The sequence below is a fragment of the Coregonus lavaretus genome (genome assembly GCF_964263955.1).
Source record: "Coregonus lavaretus genome assembly, chromosome: 30".
NCBI lineage: Eukaryota > Metazoa > Chordata > Actinopteri > Salmoniformes > Salmonidae > Coregonus > Coregonus lavaretus.
Genome location: NC_140017.1, coordinates 9571208 through 9584975, shown reverse-complemented (window position 1 = coordinate 9584975; position 13768 = coordinate 9571208). Strand labels below are relative to the sequence as shown.

Below are 13768 nucleotides of genomic sequence, written 5' to 3'. Positions count from 1 at the left end.
CAAGTGCAGTCGCAAAAACCATCAAGCGCTATGATGAAACTGGCTCTCGTGGACCGCCACAGGAAAGGAAGACCCAGAGTTACCTCTTCTGCAGAGGATAAGTTAATTAGAGTTTACAGCCTCAGAAATTGCAGCCCAAATAAATGCTTCACAGAGTTCAAGTAACAGACACATCTCAACATCAACTGTTCAGAGGAGACTGCGTGAATCAGGCCTTCATGGTCGAATTGCTGCAAAAAAAAAACTGCTACTAAAGGATACCAATAAGAAGAAGAGCAATGGACATTAGACTGGTGGAAATCTGTCCTTTGGTCTGGAGTCGAAATATGAGATTTTTGTTTCCACCCGCCGTGTCTTTGTGAGACGCAGAGTAGGTGAACGGATGATCTCCGCCTGTGTAGTTCCCACTGTGAAGCATGGAGGAGGAGGTGAGGGGGTACTTTGCTGGTGACACGGTCTGTGATTTGTTTAGAATTCAAGGCACACTTAACCATAATGGCTACCACAGCATGCTGCAGTGATACGCCATCCCATTTGGTTTGGGCTTAGTGGGACTATCATTTGTTTTTCAACAAGACAATGACCCAACACACCTCCAGGCTGTGTAAGGGCTATTTAACCAATGACGGCCTGCACCGGCCAAACCCAGACAACGCTGTGCCAATTGTGCGCCGCCCTATGGGACTCCCAATCACAGCCGGTTGTGATACAGCCTGACATCGAACCAGGGGGTGTGTAGTGCCACTTCGAGCACTGAGATGCAGTGCCTTAGACCGCTGCGCCACTCGGGAGCCCCAAACATTGATGGAAGCCACAATCTATCTGCAATTTTAAAGCTGATCTACCCCCTAAAAATAATAAATTTACGTTAGCTAGCTTTCCACCCAGCAGTTTAAATCTAGCAAACTAGTCAATGGCATTTTCTCAACTTCATCAATCAGATGGATAGCTAGCAAATATATTAGTTTTTCCTCGCATTTACAGCTGCCTGATACAGTTGGCAAGTTGATAGTGATGTAGGTTGAATGATCCAGCTAGCTAGCTGCAATGGCTATCCAGGAATTCATCGGAAATGTATACTTACCGGTGCGCACTTCGTCCACTGGCAGTCCTATCAACCGCTTACTGAACATGGTTGTTTGTAGAAATTGTCTCCATACATCACTTGGTGTATGTTGCCAGTTGGCAAGCATGCAAAATCATCCCCTTTGCCAGTCAAACATTTTAAGCATAAATGTTTCAGTGGCTTAAACAACGGGATGGAATGGACACTGCTAAATTCTAAATAGCTCACTCACATCTTCCATGTTTACTGCTTCACACGTGTCCACCCGGATCATAAACAAGGGTGAAATTAGCGTAAGGGAGGGACTTGGCCGAGAGTTTCCTTTTACGAGGAAGGAGACTTTGCTTCCTTCCTTCACACAACAGAAATCAATAAAGTGGACAACGATGATCAAGATCTTGACTCCTGTATGATCATAAGGCATTTAGCTGTCATATCATACTGTAATGTGAAGAGGACAGAACAGACATACGTTCTGCCCATAGAACTGAAGAAGCTAACTGTCTCCCCTGCCTGCTCCTTATCGCAGTGGAGGCCATCCAACATCAATAATGTATCAGACCCCTTCTTACAGGTGAATGAAGAGCTTGGCAGGCAGGAGTGGGCACTGCCCTCTCTGCAGATGTTTTATCCATGACCTGCTTCCTCACCACACACAGGCCCTTTTAGTCCAACACATGACGTTGTCGGCAGGATTCGGTCTGTGCTAAGGATCAGGAGGGGAGAGGCCTAGTTCAGAAGTGAAATGGGTAGAGGCTCTGCCACCCACAGACGGATTGTCCCTGGCTGTGCTCTTCGTCCTGGGGCCCGGGGGCAGCGTTTCGCTGATGCTGTGAGTTGAATGAATAATGGGGCGTGGCACAGAGTCTCTGTGACAATTAGGCCTGTCGGCACAATACAGCCACTGTCATGCACTTGGAGAAGCTGGCAGGCAGCTGTGTCTAACTGTGTGTGTGTGTTCGTGGATGCGTTATTACACCTGTGCGTTTATATGTGTGTGCAGGGGTATGTGCGTACCCTTGAGAGCAGCGGCACCAACAGTATTTCATGCTTCCCTCTTTTATCAATCAAATTCTATTTTGAATCGTTGACTCAACTGTAGCAAATGGATGTTTGTAACTGAGTTAAAATGCAGTCGAAATGCAGCTTGATGCGTGGAGATTGAAGAAGCAATTAGTGTTTGTGTGGTGGTCCTAATCTGTCCCCCAGCAGCACTTCTCAGGGACCCCAGGCTGGCTAAATAACTTCAGCCCCATGAATCCAAATGTAAATCCTCAAACTGAAACTTTGCTTAACTTGAGAAGTGTATTTTTTATTGTCACTTTTTAATTGAATTCACCTCTAGCTTGTCTATTCTCCCAACCTGGTATAAGTAATCCTGTCAAGCACATTTGCTTAACAAAAAGCATAAAATATTTCCCATCTGAATTTCATTCTGGGGCCGCCTGACACATACCTGATATGAATGGGACAACACAAGAGAGTCAGAGAAATGAAATTGACTGTCACTTATCCTCAACCTTGCCTTTGGAAAAGCCCATTTGGGGAAATATTTTTAAAAAATGGTTGCACAGCTTCGGGATAGAGAGTGTGTGCACACGCGCAAGCGCAGCGATCTGTGTGTGCGCAATGATTCAAAGTTGCATTCACTACCCCCCCCCCCCCCCCCCCCCCCCATTCCCCCTCAGTCAATGGGGGCTCGTTAGTAACCTAGTCAGATGCGCCTGAGACTACAGCTAGCTCTGATAATTGTATAAGTAAGTGAGGCATACACACCTCACTAGTGATACGCCTTAAATTCCCGCTGCTTCCCTTATACACCATCATCTACAATGCAAATGCCCCACGCATCAAACATTGTTCGGTCAGTATTTCTCCGCCAGACTGCACGCCAATCATTCAGGAAATTATACAGTGCATCCGTACAGATGGGATTATGTGGGAAGGAAATTATGAGTTTTTTGCCATATCTTTGTGTTCCTACTTATTCCTCTTGAGAAAACATAGAGGCTGATTTTAGTAAGAGCTACTACCAATATTATGACATTGTAAATAACAGTGTATGTTACAGATATAAATACTGCACCTGTAGCACAAATTAATTATCACCCCTCTAAAGAGCCCAGACAAAGTACAATATATAGATATAATTTCAAACATGCTCTTTCATACCTCCCATCTATGGGATCAAGACTTGTCTTAATATATGCTGATGTTTGATACTATATGTTGTTGAGAGGATACATGTGTGGTGCATTGAAATCAGTGTATTAGGAAATTGTTTTTTAACACCTACTAAATAAACAGATTTATCAATATTAGTGATCCAAGGATGCATTTTGAGATCAAGAAGCTGATTGTTGTAGTTATTTACCAAGAAGCAGCATTTCATTTGCATTCCATTTCAAGCTCCACTCATCTCATCAGGCTCTTCACTTAGAGGTCTCAATCAGTCTTGTGAAAAAATAAAAATAATAATAACCTAGCAGTTTAATTTCTCTGCCCTAAATTACCCACAAAGAGAATAATTTCCTTCCCATTCACAATTGTCACCCGACTTCATTGTGGAGTAATTTAATTTGGGGTATCTGCCAGAAGTTGTTTCAGGAATCGGTCTCCCTGCATCGCTCCAATACCCCCTTTCTATTCCTTTTTGTTACTATTTTCATGTGTTTTCCTCGCCCCCAACACCTAAATTGTCTCATGTCTGATAGCCTTTTCCAGAGCCGCCACGTCCATGATAAGTCCTGTAATAAACCAAAGCACAGAAACACCAGATAAAGGTCCTCTGCACAACCCAGATCAAGGCGACTTTGTTCAGCATTGTGCTATAATGAATCTCCGTAAAGGCAGTCTGGATGTCATCCCTATAAAGAGAGAGAGAGACAGACTCTGGGCTTCCAGTCAAATTAACAGGCAAAGGTGAGGCAAATGAGAGGACTTCAAAGCACCTCCATCTCCCCTGCCACGCTTTAATAGGATCCAGGATTGAAATCCGCCAGCTACTCTCTTCTGCACAGGCATCTTATTTTTCCCTACAGACCATAACATGAACTATTAAAGGAGAGGGAGGAAGAGAAAGCGAGACAGACAGAGAGAGAGAGAGAGAGAGAGAGAGAGAGAGAGAGAGAGAGAGAGAGAGAGAGAGAGAGAGAGAGAGAGAGAGAGAGAGAGAGAGAGAGAGAGAGAGAGAGAGAGAGAGAGAGAGAGAGAGAGAGAGAGAGACACAGACAGATGGAAAGAGACAGAGAAAGAGAGAAAAAGAGTCGTGGACCAATTTGAAGACTTTTCCATTATCCTAGTTGGATTAGGATAATGCTTGCTTTTTAGTAGTCAATAGGTTGGAGGAGTTACCCAAGCAAAACGGCCACCTCAGGGGATCTTCTAGCACTGTCTTTCACCTTTTAATAGGAATACACTCAACCAATTCCCTGTCAACGTAAGTGTGATATTGAAAACATTGACCAAGATAAATGGAAGAACGCTAAGTGAACCCTATTTATATTCTTACATTGTTAAATCCCCATTGAGATTGTGATGTATTGTCATGGCAACCCATGAGGCCTTTGTATTACATGTGAAAGTGGACTCAGACGTCTGATATCATTATAGCAAAGATTGTCTGTAAGATCATTAGCTACAATGACTCTTAGAAATGGGGTTAAGACCAAGGCTAAGGTTGCGGTTGGTTGATTGTCTGAATGGAGAATGTGGATTTGAAACTTTCATAACCTTGTGATTGACATGTCACTTCTCTAGCTGGTACTGGATTGGAAAAGACTAGAGAAAGATGCAAAGATAATCTGGGTGAACAAAGATTAGGAAAGGGTTGCAGTGGCAGTAATAACATTTCTGGCTGGATGTCGGGGTTACGATTATTGTTATTTTTCCCATCTAATTCATTTTGTCTATTCACATCAATTCATTAATGTTCTGGTATGCACTAGATGTTTCGGAAGTTGGTGCAAACAACTCAGAGAATTTTTCCTATTTAATTACGGTGTCAATGTGTCTGGTTTGCATAACAGCTTTCTCTGCTAATAGAAAATGTATTTGACAAATGAAAATGACATTTCCATTATTATGTTTACAATTTATTCTGTCCTTAGCGTAAATGTTAAACTTTCCGCCAGAAAAGTTTGAATATTTCTTGGTTTATAATGAATATGGTTGCTGATGATCCCAAGCACCTTGTGATTTAACACTATACTGAGTGATGCACATTCTCAGTCACTGTGTCCCGGGGTAGGACATTCCGGGACGTACAGCTCAGTACTTCAGTCACAGGTCCTAGCCTAAGTCATCCATTCTCTCAACACAATCAACAATGTATTCTCTATGTCTTCAAAATAATGGTTTTCTCAGATTATATTAAGTGTTCTACTCGTATACTCAGACTGAAGCAAGCCGGCTTAATGAGATGACACTGGGCAATGTTTACAAACTCAGCTTTTTGAACTGTTGATGTGAATTTAAATGTCAAGACTTGTTAGCCAGATAATGATACACACATAATGAAAATGGGAGATTTGTAAGCTTTTGGGAGTTATGCGAATGGAGACTGACATTTAATCACGGCTCAAGATGTCACTGGCATCACTTTTAATGACTGTCATACTCTCCTTTGTCCCTAGTTAAAGAGTTCCGGATGTATACAGATAATCCACTGCTCACGTTTACTGTCAGAAATCACACACATGACCACACACTGTCACAGTGCCTTTCAAGGGTCCACACTACAGTGTTGCCAACTTTGTAGTTTCTGTCACAACAGTCTTCATATTGTTGTCATTGCAAAGGTCTGATTCACCAGACTATTATAATAATAATAATAATAATAATAATAATAATAATAATATGCCATTTAGCAGACGCTTTCATCCAAAGCGACTTACAGTCATTTGCGCAAACATTTTTACGTATGGGAGGTCCCGGGGATCGAACCCACTACCCTGGCGTTACAAGCGCCATGCTCTACCAATTGAGCTACAGAGGACCACAATGACAGGGAACGGTGTCTGCCAATGACTGCATAGTTGTATTTTCTCTTTGTTCATATTTTTTCTGACCCTGCTGTACAGCTGCAGGAATGGGACACAAAAATTGACATAATCTAGAGAAGTGGAGCGTTCCTGAAAAATTATCTGACCAATTGAGTCCAATCAAATCAAATCATGTCAGTTTAGTGCTGAAAGGGGCGATTTTAGAATGAAAAGGTATGGTACCAAAAGGAAAATGCAATTGCTTGTGTTGGAGGAACATACAGTATCTCCTGATGTTTATATGTTATACTGTGCTTCTGAAGCATACATGCACCATATTACCTGGTAGTGTTGACACCTAATTGGGCACATGCTTTACTCCTTGGATGGACATTGATCTCAATATGCTATTTCTCTACAAACCCATTGGAACGGGGTTAGGTGATTGACTGTGGATGTAACTCACGAGCTCTCTGCAGAGTCAAACCTTAAGAGAATCCACAAGAGACCCTTACACGGATTACTTTCATCCACAATATATTCCATGTTATACATTTCTCGTTAATCCATTGTTATGGCCCTTTAATATTGATTTTGAGGTTTGGCATTATGACGGTCCCACTAGTAAGCCCAATGGGCTGTAAAAGTTAGATCGCACCACTCACCTCAAACCAAGGGGTGTACCATAATGCTATTATAATACTGTGGAAAAATGTCTTAAGATAGACCGCTAAGACATACTTTTTATTTGAACTATCCATATCCATTCACATAGCCCTGTAGACAAGTCCAGTATCTACACTACCTTTCGTTACTCAGAATTAATAATATTTTCAAAATATTTCCCATCTACAGATTATTTGTTCCTGTATATACCGTGTTAGTCATCAATCCTAAAACATGTTCCTCTCTCTAATCAATAGAATGATCCCGTCCACCAGTCAGGACTTCCTGGTTCGTGACCTGGTGTCAGGGCGTGAGTACGACCTGTGTGTCCTGGCGGTGTACGACGATGGCATCACCTCGTTGACGGCCACGCGGCAGGTGGGCTGCGTCCAGTTCATCACGGAGACCGAGTACAGCCAGTGCCAGGCCCTCCACAGCCAGTTTCTGGGCGGCACCATGATCATCATTGTTGGTGGCATCATCGTGGCCTCCGTGCTCGTCTTCATCATCATCCTCATGATCCGCTACAAGGTCTACAGCCACCAAGGCATGGACACAGGCAAGGTGGGCACCCTGGCCAACATCCGTGCCCAGACCAACGGAGGACAGGCTGGGGGACAGGTGTCCCACTCTGGGTCTAAAGTTACAGAGAGCCAGGAGGAGCAGCAGCCTCATGCCTTTGCTGGAGTGGGAGTTGGAGTGGGACCAGGGACAGGGGTAGGAGGGTGTGTGAGTGGAGCGGCATCGCCTAATGCCACCCTAAAGGACTCAAACACCATGGCGCTGGTTGTTGACATGACTGCTGAGGACCTGCTGTCGCCCAGTAAGAGGCGTAACTCCAGGACTGCCATTGAGATGAAGAGGAGAGCCTCGCTCACACCCAAAGAGACCACCACTGTGGATGTGGGGGGAAGTAAGTACTTGAGAGAGTGATAGAGATACAGATAGAGAGGTAGACAGATACAAATGGTTGTGAATGAGAGAGAATTGGAGTGAATGAGAGAGAATGGAAGAGAATGGGAGAGAATGGGAGTGAATGAGAGAGAATGGCCCCATTTTTCATCGTTTTCAATGTGGTATCTCTATGGCATGTCTGAAACAACTGGCTTGTAATTCATTTTTATTCCTTCTGTGACCTACAGTAGGTACCGGCAGCTAGAGCCCTGCCACTGAATATGAGCCCATAGCATGACCCAACCCAGCACACCTCATTGCAGCACATACAATGCCAGTTCAGAGACATGTAATTGCTAAGAACAGGGCCATTCAACTGACTCAATGGGCCACAGCCAACTATATTTTAACGAACCTCTCCAGAGTGAGCAACTTGGATACATTGTTCCAATCAGAGAATTGCACTTTCTGAGCCTTGGCCTTGTAAATCACTACATCAATATGGTGAATTAAATCAGGGTCAGGGAGAGACAGGCCCTCTCTTTCAATAGCGTCAATCAACCAGTGCAGCTACAACATTGATTTAGGTGGAAATTATGGGACATAATTAACCAATATGATCAATTTAGGGAGAGGATAATATGTCAATGAAAACGGTTGAATTTGGCTGCCCTTGAACCTGACCAAAACCTGTGCAGTGGGCAACCACATTCTCACAGTCATTGCTGTGTAATGCATACTTTGCACTGCAATGCAGATAATTAATTCCCAAAAGGTGCTGCAGTGAACAATCATTGTATACATTTACATTCTGTAATCAATCCGTAAAATCACAATTTACTTTCACCAGTAGAATCATATGGGACACACAACCAGTAAGTGCAAGTCTACCATGTGATCTGAGTCACTTTGCCCGGATCCCATATCAGATTTGTACCAAAAACCTGTGTAGCTGCCCTGTGTGAGACAAAACAGTGCCAATTTGGTACAGCTGACACCGGCCCATGAATCACATTCCGATGGCCATGTCCACAGGCTCCCTGCTGTGTCCCTGAAACGAGGGGTGATGGACGCACTGCGCCGCGTCCAGCCTGGCTGTCACTAACTCTACCCGCCTCATCCCTCACTTCTATTTGTCTCTCCCACCAGACACGCCAGCACCCACGGCCGCCGCCGACGACAAGAGGGCTCACCGAGACTGGAGTGACTTTAAAATTTGATGACTCCTATTGCAGCCATCAACCTCCAAGACTAATGGTACTCTTCTTTCCCTGTTCCTCTCCATTTATCTTCTTGAGAGAAGAAGTTAAGAGAGCGAGGGGGGCTTTAGTGTAAGATAGATGAATAGATACAAACTGAGAAGGAGAGATGGCTGTGTCGGAGAGAAAATGTCACTTAATCAGAGCTAACATATTGCTAGCCACGTTAGACCTCCCTCAGGAGTCTGGTCCTATACATATGGCATATTTAGCGAGACTAATTGCAGAGCACACCCCCTTAACACTCAGTGCTGCCCTTTTGAAAGCAGCAGACATCCAAGCAACATAACGCAGAAACATGACTTACAATTACTAACATTTTCATCCTACACCAATGCACTGTAGTAGCGATACAAAACCGATCATAGCACAGTAGCAATTACAAACAAACACATAATCTGATCCACCTTCCAGTAAAAATCATCATTATAAGTCAAATTACCATTCAAACTATTGCACATTTCTCAAGAACAGTTGTGATTGATGTCCTGCATTCAACTCAATCATTGATTAGATTGTACATATCATTCATTAAACTCAATCAGTAACTATAGCTCATGTTTTTGTTTTTCAGAATATTCCAGGATTACAGGAATCAAGGCGATTGGATTATAAATCAGGAACATTTTTAGGACTCCTGCCGGACTTCCTCCTTGCTTCCCCCAGAATTCACACTGTATTCAAGGACCCCCCATGAAAACACCCCTAGATGGATTTAATAAGTACTCAATTCACCATCATAATCTATGGGAGTGGAGCTAGACGGGCCAACAGCCTCGCCAGTGGCTTTTCAAACGTATTGCCTTGTATCCCTCTGTGGCTCAGACTGTCTGTGTATCTGTTGTCATTAACACAGCACTACTACTGTTCCTGGTCCTGTACTTGGACCAGGACTTGCCAATACCTGGACCTGTTCATGCACCTGGATCTATTCCTGGACCTGCTCATACTGTACCTTACTTTACCTGACTGTCTTCAGACTCAGGATGGGGACCCAGCCAAAGGTGAGTGTACACAGGATCATGTACTCTGTGGGTTGACCAGGAAACACTCCCTGGTCGGATCACAATGTCAGAAAACCGCCCAGGCCTTACTCATGATTTAACCAGGTTTACCATATATTTCAAGCAAGCAAGCCACAGATAGCTCTGAGATGAAGGAGAGTGATGAGAAATGAACCTCAAATCAAGAAGCAAATTTAGGGCTGTGTGTGAGAGTGTGTTCTGTGTTGCTTTTAGCCAACCATGTTAGAAGACCCAGACAGGCCCAATCTGATTAGTTTGTGACTACAGACAGGAGAAGGAGCATGTTGGAGGGTAAAATTGGGTTACACTGGAGGAGGACCCAATCTTTCTCCCTGAGACATCTCATGTCTGCCTCCCATCTCCCTCCCGTCTCCTCCCTGCCCACTCTACTGGTTCCTCTGGCTTAACTAAGAACCTGGCTAAATGGATGGGAGACAATTATGGGCAGACAGGCAATTAAGGAGTCAAATTTGGTAAGCGATCAGCTCAATTAGGTCCTGAAATCACTGATGGAGGAACACAGCAGGAGAGGATCCCAGCCGCACCTCAGGGGTGGGCATTACTAGATCTGTCTGGATTTGACTAATCCTACTTTCTCTCTTAACTCTCTACTCCACTCACTACATTCAATGTGTTGTCCCCAATTAGATATTTTTATTTATTTATGTATTTATTAGGATCCCCATTAGCCGACGCCAGTGGCGACAGGTCCGACACATAACGAAAAAGAAATGACAGACAAAAGACTTTACAATTTACATACATTAAATAAAAAAAATTACATGTACGTGTGTGTGTGTGTATGTGTGTGTGTGTGTGTGTGACCATCTATCAGTTACACATACACTACCATTCAAAAGTTTGGGGTCACTTAGAAATGTCCTTTTTTTCGAAAGAAAAGCTATTTTTTTGGTCCATTAAAATAACATCAAATTGATCAGAAATACAGTTTAGACATTATTAATGTTGTAAATGGCTATTGTAGCTGGAAACGGCTGATTTTTTATGGAATATCTACATAGGCGTACAGAGGCCCATTATCAGCAACCATCAGTCCTGTGTTCCAATGGCACGTTATGTTTGCTAATCCAAGTTTATCATTTTAAAAGGCTAATTGATCATTAGAAAACCCTTTTGCAATTATGTTAGCACATCTGAAAACTGTGCTGATTAAAGAAGCAATACATCGGTCCTTCTTGAGACTAGTTGAGTATCTGGAGCATCAGCAATTACAGGCTAAAAATGGCCAGAAACAAATAACTTTCTTCTGAAACTTGTCTGTCTATTCTTGTTCGGAGAAATGAAGGCTATTCCATGTGAGAAATTGCCAAGAAACTGAAGATCTCATACAACGCTGTGTACTACTACTCCCTTCACAGAACAGCGCAAACTGTCTCTAACCAGAATAGAAAGAGGAGTGGGAGCAAGAGGACAAATACATTAGAGTGTCTAGTTTGAGAAACAGGCGCCTCACAGGTCCTCAACTGGCAGCTTCATTAAATAGTACCCGCAAAACACCAGTATCAACGTCAACATTGAAGAGGCGACTCCGGGATGCTGACCTTCTAGGCAGAGTTGCAAAGAAAAATCCATATCTCAGACTTGCCAATAAAAAGAAAAGATTAAGATGGGCAAGAGAACATAGAAACTGGTTTTACCATAGCGTGTGTAGTAAACCAACCAGTAGACAGTTTTACCATAGCATGTGTAGTAAACCAACCAGTAGTTCCATGCTGAGCGAGTAATGGTGTAGGTTATTGTGTTTGGTTGTGCTTACATTTTAGTCATTTAGCAGATGCTCTTATCCAGAGCGACTTACAAAAGCAATTAGGGTTAAGTGCTTTGCTCAAGCATACATCAACAGATTTTTCACCTAGTCGGCTTGGGGATTCGATCCAGCGACCTTTCGGTTACTGGCCCAATTCTCTTAACCGCTAGGCTACCTGCCGTCCTATTTTATAAGCTGACATGAAATGTTTTGTTTACTTAAGTCAATCAATACGTTTCTTGGAGGGCATGCATGTGGGTGGTCATTTCCGGGAGGCCTATGAGATCATACTTAATTATTCTCACATCAATGAAAGGTTTGTGCTTTCTAGAGATTTATCCAATGACCTTGTCATGGCTTAGGTCTATGTTATCTTAGATCACTGTAGTGGTCATAGTATACCATAGTACAGCCAAACACAGATCAGTCCCATTAACATTTGATCCCACATTGCAGTTGATTTCTCACCCTCGCCCACCTTGTGTTCAGACAGGCTTGGGTCTCTGTGACGGCCATTCTACAATTTGTACAACAAGGTGATTACAAGGTGATCTGGCCCTATCGTGTGATGGAGACGAGGGATGTTACAATGAAAGGGCCTCTGCTATTACATAACGGATTTCTGAAACAAAGCAAGGGAGGTATGCATAATTGATAATTGCAGCTATTTCTTGCCTCAGACGTAAACCTTGCCATCAATTCCACAGTGAACTCTTTATTTTACCTGCTCCTCGCTGCCCGGATGTACTCCAGGTTACGATAGTCCATCCAGGTGAGGAAAGGGTGTTTCGCCTCCTCGAGCCAGTGCCTCCAGACGGTCAGGGCTCGGACAACAGCCAACAGCTCCTGATCGCCAACGTTGTAGTTCTTCTCTGCCGGGCTGAGCTTCTTGGAGAAGAAGGCACAGGGGCGGAGTTTGGGTGGCGTGCCCGAGCGTTGAGATAGGACAGCGTCTATCCCTACCTCGGACGCATTCACCTCCATTACGAACGGTAGTGATGGATCGGGATGGGCCAGTACCAGGGCTGAGGTGAACAGAACCTTCAGTTTACTGAAGGCCCTGTCAGCTTCAGCAGACCAGAGGAGCCGGGACAGCCCACCCTTCAACAGAGATGTGATGGGAGCTGCGACCTTGCCAAAGCCCCGGATAAACCTCAGATAGTAGTTGGCAAAGTCAATAAAGCGCTGCACCTCCTTTACCGTGGTTGGAGTCGGCCAATTACGCACGGCTAAAATGCGATCTTCCTCCATCTCCACACCTGAGGTGGTAATGCGGTAACCGAGGAAGGAGACAGACTGTTGGAAAAACAGACACTTTTGTGCCTTGGCATTAAGGTCATGTTCCAATAGTCGGCCCAGCACTTTGCGAACCAGGGACACATGCTCAGCGCGTGTAGCGGAATACACCAGAATGTCATTGATGTAGAACACTACACCGCGACCAAGCATGTCCCGAAACACCTCGTTCACAAAGGACTGGAAGACGGATGGAGCATTCATCAAACCGTACGGCATCACCAGGTATTCGTAATGCCCTGTGGTTGTGCTGAATGCTGTCTTCCACTCGTCCCCATCTCAGACAAACACCAGGTTTATTGTGCAATCCCCAGCCCGATGAGGTGGTAATTTGGTCACCTGCGTCAAATCGAGGTATTCGGGGGGAATGCGCACGGTGGAGGTAGTGTCTGGACTTTCCACTGTAGTTGCACCAACGGAAACAGCTAGACACCTCCCCTGACACTCTCGGGACCACCCCATGAGAACCCTCTGTCGTCATGAAAAGGTGGGGTTGTGTAGTGCTAACAAGGGAAGACCCAACACAAAAGGGAAATCTAGGGACAAAATAATAAAAAAGGTGACTTGCTCTCTATGGGTCTTGTGCGTAACCATCGTGACTGGTGCTGTAACTTCCCTAACGAACCATGACCCTAATGGTCGAATGTCAAGTGCTTTGTTGGGCAGTGGAATGGATAGGGGGACCAATAGAATATCTAGACTATGCGCTAATGACCTGTCCATAAAGTTCCCAGCTGCACCTGAATCGACCAGCGCCTTAAACTGGGAAACTACTTTGTAATCGGGGAAGGTGACGTGTATGGTGCAGTGCG

The 13768-nt window shown here is 44.1% G+C and overlaps 1 protein-coding gene across 1 annotated transcript in view; it reads left to right on the top strand.

The window, feature by feature from the left end:
* The window catches only part of LOC311105444 (leucine-rich repeat and fibronectin type III domain-containing protein 1-like protein), a gene marked incomplete at both ends in the record, with an annotated part of 38051 nt that extends 29223 nt beyond the window's left edge, over positions 1-8828 (top strand). Inside the window, 2 exons of the mRNA XM_084147596.1 lie at positions 6972-7627; positions 8758-8828. Of these exons, the coding sequence (XP_084003722.1) occupies positions 6972-7627; positions 8758-8828 (727 nt within the window). The remainder of the gene's footprint in view (positions 1-6971; positions 7628-8757) is intronic.
* Between the last annotated feature and the right edge of the window lie 4940 nt (positions 8829-13768).